At 40.0% G+C, this 10,413-nt stretch overlaps 1 protein-coding gene across 1 annotated transcript in view; it reads left to right on the forward strand.

Annotated features, from left to right (window-relative positions):
* LOC112245043 (junctional adhesion molecule 3B-like) overlaps positions 1-10,341 on the forward strand; it is a 54,068-nt gene extending 43,727 nt beyond the window's left edge. Inside the window, exons 2-9 of the mRNA XM_024412986.2 lie at positions 4,929-4,997; positions 5,170-5,283; positions 5,502-5,654; positions 6,471-6,673; positions 7,337-7,436; positions 7,588-7,711; positions 7,934-7,988; positions 8,078-10,341. Of these exons, the coding sequence (XP_024268754.1) occupies positions 4,929-4,997; positions 5,170-5,283; positions 5,502-5,654; positions 6,471-6,673; positions 7,337-7,436; positions 7,588-7,711; positions 7,934-7,988; positions 8,078-8,113 (854 nt within the window). The 3' untranslated portion in view covers positions 8,114-10,341. The remainder of the gene's footprint in view (positions 1-4,928; positions 4,998-5,169; positions 5,284-5,501; positions 5,655-6,470; positions 6,674-7,336; positions 7,437-7,587; positions 7,712-7,933; positions 7,989-8,077) is intronic.
* Positions 10,342-10,413: the final 72 nt, after the last annotated feature.

Below are 10,413 nucleotides of genomic sequence, written 5' to 3' on the forward strand. Positions count from 1 at the left end.
GAGAGACGGGAGATACCTGTCCCACAGAGCACAGTCATCACTTCCTCATTGCCGCCTAGACTCCGAATGCTTTACTGGCCAGTGCCGCCGTTCCGCTAATGCCCCCCATCAGGAAAGCTCCATCTGTTGCTGTACAAACGCTAAGGAGGATGTCATTGTTAAGAGGATGTATGTTCAAGCAAGGGCCTGGCCTGCTCGGTCCGCTCTATCTCTTGTATTGTTCAGCTAGCCTCGCCTGCCAAACCAGGGAAATGATTAGGAATTCAGACTTCCTGCCTGCAGACTAGACTATTTTGTGTGTAAATTACCAAACGTCGGGACTCGTTGGGGACAGTATATTTTCACAGTATTTAGTATGTTGTTTAAAAAGCTGCCTCTGCACTCCCAAAGAGTATGCTCTGGATGTAGATGGGAATTTATTCCTGGAGTTTTTGCAATTTTTGTCCTGGACAGTTGTTTCTAGGCCAGACCTCACAACCTTTTATTGGAGTTTCAAGCTAACTTAAGCACTAAATATGCACTAATACTGTCTTATTTACAGCCTTAGCTAGTATTTTAGCAAGTAAAAAAAAAGAAGCTGTTTGGTGAAATCAAAGACAAAATACTATTGTGTTTAGTAATATATTTAGGCAAGCTGATATGTGTTTGTCTTAAAGATGGAAGCAAAATAGTGGATGCAAAATAGCCCCATAATTTCAAAGATTCACAACTACCTGGGGCGGCAGGTAGCCTAGCGGTTAGTTGCTTGTTCAAATCCCCGAGCTGGCAAGTTGGAATAATTTTCCGTTCTGCCCTTGAGCAAGGCAGTTGACCCCCACAACAACTGCTCCCTGGGTGACAATGACGTGGATGTCGATTAAGGCAGCCCCCCTTCAGAGATTCAGAGGGGTTTGGTTAAATATGGAATAGACATTTTGGTTGAATGCATTCAGTTGTGCAACTGACTAGGTATCCCTTTTCCCCTTCTATATTTTACAGTAGGTATGAGGTTCCTTATTGGATATGCATCCTTCTTTCGATGCTAAACCCACCACTGGTGTGCAAGGCCAAAGAGCTCTATTTTCATAACCAAGGGCATGTCTTCTTGTCCCTTGATATTCTGGAATAGAGGAATATGTGAATATGTTTCAGGCTTTGACAAAACAATTTGATGTTTCAGTTTAGAAATACAGTAAATTAGCTTTTCAGTCAAGCATTGTTACAGTATTAACAAAATACTGTATTTTATACTGCTTTTATGCCTTGTCACTTCTAATGCTTGTGTGTTTTTTAAAAGGCAAACTGAATAACTTTTTCCTCTCAGGGCCTAACTTTTGTTGTCTGTCTGAACTAGAACTGTATTAAATGGATCACATCTCGAGAGACAAAGCCAAAAATACTGTTATTAAAGATTCATTGCCATTAACATTAGCAATGTGGGGAACATTAAAGTTTCAAAGGCTTACACTAAAGAATTACTCATAGTCCTTCCTTTCCATCGCTCCCACTCCTCAACTTTAGCAATGGATCGACATTTACATAATGGTTACCTGGAGGAAAATGGAGGAGGGTCAAGCTTTTTCAATTTCAGTCAAGGGGAGGGTTAAGTATTTTTTAAACATAGTCCATGGGAGGATCATGTAATTTGTAATTGATTCCATTTCTGTATTTTTCAGTGTTTTAGAATTAGTTGCTTATTAAGTTTCAAGTTTTAATGTCACATGGACAAGTACAGTAAAATGTGTTTCTTGCTAACTCAAAACCCAACAGTGCAATAATCAATGACAATGTACTAGAAAAAAACACAAGAAATAAGATTAAGAAATATGAAAAACTTTATTGTGTATTTAAGTAACGAAGCATACTATATACCGGAAATATGTGTGATATAACAGTGTGATATGAATACGTGTTCTATTTATGAATGAAGATGGACACTAAACAAACTATACAAAATAACAAACGGACGTGACGCTATATAATCTAAATGTGCAGACACATGCAACTAGACATAGACATCGATAATAACCCACGAAATACCCAAAGACGATGGCTGCCTAAATATGGTTCCCAATCAGAGACAACGATAAACATCTGCCTCTAATTGAGAACCAATCTAGGCAACCATAGACATATGTAAACACCTAGATGATAAACAACCCCATAAACCTACAAAACCCCTAGACAGTACAAAAAACACATACATCACCCATGTCACACCCTGACCTAACCAAAACAATAAAGAAAACAAAGAATACTAAGGTCAGGGCGTGACAGGGAAAGATGTGACTCCGATGGATATGGGGATTTCATTGTTAAATTTTCTTTGACATTCAGAGGCTGAGCTACAACCTTTAACCAAGGAGACAAAAAATAGACTGCTTGAGAAGTAATCTAATTCTGTCACTATCAATTGATTAAGCTATTCACTTTCGGGTACAATACAATGTTTTTGTTTAATCCCAGACAGCTTTTCGGTAAACACTTGTGACCTTTTTTTGTTGGGTTAAGCCACAGAAGAAGAGTAGCCAGCAGTTAAAGCTTAAATTTTTCTGTGTTGGTCGGCCTAGGGTGGAAAGGTAGGCCTAACTTTTGAAAGTACCACGCTCAGATCAAAATGTTTACAAACAGCGACAGGTTCGTTGCAAACAAGACACACTGATTTGGAATTGCAGAAATATGATAAGATAAACACATAGGCCTATTGCTCTGTCCATCCTTAGCCTGCAATTTCAGTCATTTGTGTGGTATTAAAAAACAATCTCCTAATATGTAAAATGAAGTACAATTGCGTGAAATGTTTCTAAAAGGCTATTTTTTCTCTGACCTGCAAATACGATGATAGATTCATGCAATGTTTTTACCATAAAGGCGATCTTCCCACCCCTACTCTTGTCTACAGTGGTATGCCAACCTACAACCTTCTGGCCCGCAGCCCTGTGCACTATCAAAATTCCAGTATTGCCATGTAATGCTGACAGGACGAAGAACAGTTTCTAAAACTGCATATCTAAGGCTCTGGTCTGTCCAAGAAGTGAGGGTAAATGGATCACTCCCTTACTACATCTCATTAATTGTTCAATATAAGATTAATGTAAGAGGGCGGATAATTACCTTTTTCAAAACGTGGGACAATGTATAGCATGGTGTTTAAACTGACGACATAAGGTAAACAAGCTGTGATCTAGTAATGATCTCAGAGACATTAGGGTAAGCAGCTTACCCTGTCTGCTTTAGAAGGGAACCCCAGCCAGCTCCCTCAACCATGCGTGCATTGGATAGTGCATTGGATAGCAGGGAACTGGTATGATACCAAAGCAAGCTGACCTTGACTTACTAGGAACTGGGTGAGTGTCACAGAAAACACACCTACTTTAGAGCCTGGGTGTGAGTAGAATTTCCTGGGGAATGGTCTACCAAAGGATCCGTGACCTTACGCTTTCAGAAAGACTTGTCTCTTCAGGTCACCGACTTGCCTTACTGTGTGAAAGAACTGTGTGGTGCTTTGCTAATTCACTGTGTCAGCAGAGGCCTGGTGAACTCTAAAACAGTAAAAGGCTCTAAACAGGCTCCTGTCTTTTTAATGGATTGGGGGGCTTAGGCCTCTAGCAGCTACTTGAGCCTAAGCTTTAGTCTCAGGGAGACTATTCATGGGTGTATGACTGGGTTGGGATGCATGTGTGGGAGCATGGCCTTTCTGTATGATTCTGAAGAGCACACGGCAAAAAGTGAAATCTAATCAAGCATAAATATCTTATAATGAGTGATAATTCATTTATTAAAATTAGTGTTTTTTTCTTACCAAGCTAAATTATCTACTATCATTGGCAGATCATTTTTTTACCTAAAAAATGCCAGCACCAAACCAGTGTCTCTACATTTGTATGTTTGGTAGAAAACAATAATGTTAAAAAGTTCTAAACTGGGATTTTCAAACACTATGAGATTCACGGTGATGTAGGGAGCAAGAAAATACCCCCCCCTCTGGCTAAAAACTTGTTGCAGGTTTTGAAAATCATTTCAAAAAAACTTTTAATCCCATTTTTTAGGACTCTTTTTATCTTTTTAACCACAGATCATAGAAGCCCGGCCTTTTCACATATGTAGACACTGGTTTGGTGCTAGAAATAATGAATATGAGGTTGAAAAGTGATGGAGTTGCAAGTCATTTATCTCATTTAAAGATAAGACGATTTAAGGTAAAATATCTTGATATACATGTAAGATAAATGACTTGCAACTCCATCACTTTTCAACCTCATATTCATTATTTCCAGCACCAAACCAGTGTCTACATATGTGAAAACGCTGTGTATTTTTTTCGTTAAAAGAAGTGAAATTATCTGCCATTGATGTTAGATAATTTAGTTTGTTCAGAAGAAAACACATTTAAGATGGTTTCAATTAAACCTTTTATAGTACATCCCTCTGTCATAGACCAAAGCGGGCGTGTTTCCAGGGCACTCATGGCCCATTACTGCTACATGGGCACACGTGTCAGGAGCAGAGAGAGAGAGAAAGAAAGAGAGGGGTCGGGCAGGCGGCTAGGCTGCCACTGGCACGGGAGAGCTCGCAGCGAGAAGGGCGCCCGTCTCCCTGCACAATTACCCACCGTGCGCAGAAACTGAGCTCGCCTTGCGTATGTCCGCATTGGTTCGCCCCGCCAGACTAAAAATGGAAGGTAACAGATCCAGGTCATGGTACGCTGGAAAGAATGAAGAATGCGTCTGGGTGGGGTGGTAGACTGGGGGCAAGGGGATGGAGGGGTTGATGTTAATTGAGTTTCTGGAATTTTAGATGAACTGACTGGTTAGAAACATCCCTAATGCAGGCATAACAGCCAGCTGACGTACCACAGCACTGCAAACAGCTACCAATGGACATTGCACGTGTGTGTAATAGCAACGTTTGTTAGTAAGGCTCATATTTTTTCCTTTCCTGTTTTGCAGGCTACTTCAACGTATTGGCAGTAATACTGAAAACAACGAATGATGCGCCATGGGCCAACGAGTTTGAATGTAAGAGCCAATAGAGATGTCGTAATATATACACCAACATGACAATCAGTTACAGACATTTCCTGCTTGACCTTGACATGACACTAAGGAACCAGAAGTAGATAACATCGACCCTCTGCTTCTTCCTTTAAAAAAAACCTTAAATCTAATTCCCTCTTGTCTCCTCTGGCAGCTATCGAATTGTCCTGTTTGATAGAGTCCATCTCCACAAAAAACCCAAGAATCGAATGGAAGAAAATTAAGGATGGGGAGCCCAGTTATGTCTACTTTGAGAAGAAAATCTCAGGTAACAGACTCAACGGAGTGTTTTGTCATAATGGCGTCTTCACTAATATCTTCAACATCAATATCAAAGTGACAAAACCCCCCCAAAAAATGTTCAAATCTTCTTACAGACACAAACAACTTGGACTAATGAGGGAACGACATTCTGTTTTATATTCATCATGAATTATTCCTGTATTAAATCAATGTCAACTTAAAGCATGTTTTTTAATCCTGCAGGAGATTTGGAGGGCAGAGCAATGATCAGAGAGCCTGCGACATTGGTGATAACCAACGCCACAAGATCAGACTCAGCCAGTTACCGTTGCGAGGTCAGCGCCCAGACTGACCTTAAATCCTTTGATGAGATTTTGATCAACCTCGTCGTAAGAGGTAGGTCTATCATCCCACCCAGCCACATTTCTTCACATCTGCTCAACACATCATCATCAGCCTCTTGCACCAGAAGCACATCATTAGTTGTATTACTACAGTAAACTGTGGTATAATATTGAAACCAGAATAAATTCAAGAATATACACCCACACGAAGATGCATCACCTTGTGGCTATGACTGAAATGACATGTTTGGGGAAGGGAGCATTGCTGCTACCTCTGTGAAATTGCATGTTTGCCATCAGTCATTTGCGTTGCAATAATGCATCTCATCATCTCATCATGATTTAATGCATCTCATAATTTCCCTGCTAAAATGTTTGCCGTTAGTCTTAAACCTTGAAGCTTTGAAAGTTGCTATGAAACATAACATACAAAACACAATGAACATGTAGTCTTTGTACCTAAAACAGCCATATCAGTTTACAGGGACTCGTTTTTCCTGTTTTACTAAAACGGAGCTGCATTAGTGGTTACAACTATCGATGCTGTAAGCTGAAACCGTGTTTTAGGTCACGCCAACCTTTTGGCACACGTACTGTATGAGGATGCTTTTTGACAGGCCCGTCCCTGCCCCAAAGGCGTGTTCTGAGCTATATGGGGAAACCTCTGAAACTGCACCCTCGCTAAATCGCAGTGCTAAAGATGGAAAGTGTTGGCAGGGTTTGGCACGGGGCAAAAAACACATACCCACCCTCCGAGATCATTCATTGGCTTAGTAACTACAATTCAGTGTGTATCATAGGCTATGCTGTTTTTGACACAATCAGAAGCTGAATGTTGCCATTGCTAAATGTGTGATTGTGTCCACAGTGAAGCCAGTGGTGCCGAAATGTGCTGTCCCCAAATCGGTGCCTGTAGGGATGGCGGCAGAGCTGCGATGCGTGGAGGATCAAGGTTTCCCCAAGTCTCAGTACCAATGGTTCCGCAACAAGGAGGAAATCCCAGATGACCCCAAGACCAGCCCTAAGTTCATCAACTCCTCCTACACGCTCAATGCCGAAACAGGCACCCTGGTGAGTGTTTGTTTGTGTGCGGTGACTGGGAGGGAAGGGGCCACTGTAGTGCAAGGCAAGGCTGCGGGGGTGGTGGCCTTGCCCCCAGCGGTAGGGGCAGATATTTTGGGGTGACAGTTGATGGTGTGAGGGGGCTTGAGCCATTAGGGGAATCTGCTGTCCTCATTGGTACATTCCTGAACTCCCTCTCCCCTGCTCAGCCAGATAGTCAGTGGCTCGGCCTTTTCACTCCACTCAACCTTTACACTGGCTTCTAAAGTTTGGCCTGGCTGTCACTGACATACTTTACTTCCAGGGAGTCACAACCTACTACTGTTCATATTGTCCGCTAGTCCTTGAAGACCACCAGCACATGATGCCAAATCTGCTTTTCATATCCAACTGAAAGCTAACTAATTAGTAACAGGACTAGAATTAGAGGACAAGACCTTCATTAACGTGGGTTAAAATCTGATGGGAGACAGCATACAACGAGAACTGAAGGGATATCTGTTGAACAGTAAAGCAACTCATTTTCGGGACAGTTCCACCTCCAATGTAATTCAAATTGAACCTCGTTATAAAGCCTGCACTTTCCCACATGCAGTAAATACACCAGAATGAAAGGACTCTGTTTATACGGAGTGTAATTGAGACTTGCTGCTGTTGGTTTTTCCTCTGCAGAAATTCAGTGCTGTCAGAATGAACGACTCAGCAGAGTACTTCTGCCGAGCAAAGAACGACGCGGGCCACTCAGAGTGTGGACCGCAGACAATGGAAATCTGTAAGTCTGTCTGACAGCTGACAAATTTGTACACAAGACACATGTTGTTTGTTGAAGCATGTCATCCCAGTAGTCCGGTGTTCAATTCATGAAGAGCCAGTTGAAGGTATCTCAACATCAATTCTTCATTCTTCCTGTTGTTCTTCCCCAGATGATATCAATATCGCCAGGATCATCCTGGGAGTGCTGGTGGTGGTGCTATTGTGCATAACAGTGGGCCTCTGCTTTGCGTACAAGCGTGGCTACTTCGCCAGCCAGAAACAGACTGGAAACAAGTGAGTGAAACTTCCTCTTGAGCGGCAATAGGGATGGGTCATGGCTCATTGAGGTTTAACATTTGCCAATTTAGACTTTATGAACAAACTTGACCTCACAGCTTGACCTGGTTAACTTACAGCCCAAGGTTTTATAACATGCATGGAACAATTCTTTCTAGAAATGTGTTGCTTTTGCAACAGCATAATGCCTTCTGATCATGTCTCCGTTGTGTTTCACAGTTACAAAGCACCAGCCAAAGGAGAAGGAGTGGACTACGTCAGAGCCGAGGACGAGGTGCGTAAAGAACTTTTTTTTTTAACTCAAAAAAGTTCAACTAGGCAGTCCTTTAACTTTAGCTTACTTGCTCTTCCTTTTTATTCCAGGGAGACTTCCGACACAAATCTTCGTTTGTCATCTGAAGAGAAAGACGAAGGGCATGGAAGTGAAAGGTGTGGTACTTTGGACAGAACTCATTAAGTGTGTGAGATGACCAGTGAGCTGACACAGTACGTGCCTTGAGCTCTCAGCATGTCTGAAATGATTCAAGTTTGCCAAAGATGACAAGTTTTCACATCTATATAGAACTGTTAACCATTGTTACAGACAAGTTTTCACATCTATATAGAACTGTTAACCATTGTTACAGACAAGTTTTGAAACCAACTTGTTGACTGCTTTCATCACCAATCAACTTATTTTGCTAAATTATGGAGTTAAGTTAGTTATTGCATGTTTTAAAAGGTATTTAACATCATCTGCGGGGGGGACATTTATGTAGGATCTTCTGCTAGGAGGGAAAAAAGTATTTAGCTCTGAAGTTCTGAAGTAAATCTAACATAACACATTTCTACTGTAAACATTTGCTTCAAAAACCTTTGTCATTTATAGCTTTTTTTTTCTACCAGCAAAATGTCAGACTATTTTTGATGGAATATATTTTGAAACGCCTATAGATAAAGGTTTACTTTTTTAAATATTTGTAAAATACTAACCGTTTTTTTTATTTTGTTTTGGGAAAAATAGTTTCAACCCCTCAATATTCAGCTGTAAACAGTCACCTTTCCTGATCATGAAAAACAAAATGTAATTACAAAACCTAGCATATCAAGGTTTTCCTCTAGAATGGTCTTAGATATTTATTTACTGCTGGGATTTCCATGTTAATATTGAAAGAAAGTTACATGTTGATGTTTGTATTGTAGATATAGTCTTAGACAGTAGGAGGCTTCAAAGAGTACCAGCCCAAAGCTAGGAAACACTGTACACAATCAGTGGTGCATATCCTTGATTTTAAGTGTCCTTCTGTGCTTTCTGTTTATCTTGTATATTTTGAATATACTGTCCAGGTTGGGTTTTTTGCTGTATGTGAGGAATATGTTCAGTATTTGTAATAATACAGGGTTGATGTTGGCTAACAATTGTACTGATTGTATATAGATAATAGTTTGTTCCCTCCCACCCCCACCAATCGAGACTATGGTGAAAAACATTGGAGAATAATCAGATATAAAACTACCAAAAGGAGGCAATATGAAACTCTTTCCATGGTTTGAAAAAGACATGGTCATGGTAGAGCTGATCTGCCTAATGTTTACACATAGGAAGATATCAATACTGTTCAATCATCTCTACTCCAGGCAAAAATAACTGAAAACTGAATTTGAAATAGAAAATTGAAGTAAACGACTTAGACAAATGGTATTTGACATTTTCCCAAATTCATTTCAGACATTTCCAAGAGTTACAAAACATTCTGAGATACATACACAACAATTGCCTGATACACAAATAGTTTTTCACAAAACAGGTACTGAAGTTTTTCATTTGTACATTGATAAAGATCATTCCTTTTAAAGTGCCTTCTGCCATTACAACAATAGATCAGCTTCAACACTTTTTTTTAAACAAAAACTTAAATAGCATTTTTAACTCTACAAACAGCGTTTGAGAGGAATGATGACATTGCCACCTATTCTTAAGGCATAGTGTAACATTTTCCCACCCAAATAATTTGTACATATCTGCTTTGCTTTGTAAATAGATTCTCGTTTTACATTCTTTGAAGGATTAAACTCATTTCCATTGGAGTAGAAATAGAGATGTATTAGTGCCTAAATATAGTGGGAATTATTTTTGGTAAAGAGTAAAGACACAGCACTAGTACACAAACAGAACATATACAAAGTTTAACAGACTAAATGGATGGAGAAACACAAAAGCATGTGGCCTACATTTACCATAAAGCCAGAAAACACCTGCAACTTCCAAGGCATTGAAAATAGATGTTATTTACAAGCCCTTTCTTTAAAAACTACAATTTAGTTGTAAATACACAGTGAAAGATGTATTCCAATACATGTTCTGTGGTTGGGGCTAGCTAAGCCAAATACTAACTGCCAATCACGTTTCCTCCAATCCAAAGATCATGAAAATCAGTGTGTTGAAAATCTTCCTCTAATTTCTCCAATGCTGGAGGTTGGCATTGAAGTCATGTCAAGGTTCAAGCTTTTCAAGTGTTCACATGTTTAATTTATTGATGACATTTTCTGAACCAAACTCATGTAACACCCATCTCAGGCCAGGTACAAATCCTCTGAGAATTCTTAAACCGTATGTCTATGAATAATAAAACTCACTTCTAATATTCTGACATGTGCAGTGGATTTTAATTTACAAAAATAAAAACAGAAAATATTAGATAGGACATTGAGTGTGTTCA

The sequence above is a fragment of the Oncorhynchus tshawytscha genome, linkage group LG09 (genome assembly GCF_018296145.1).
Source record: "Oncorhynchus tshawytscha isolate Ot180627B linkage group LG09, Otsh_v2.0, whole genome shotgun sequence".
Classification (NCBI taxonomy): Eukaryota; Metazoa; Chordata; class Actinopteri; order Salmoniformes; family Salmonidae; genus Oncorhynchus; species Oncorhynchus tshawytscha.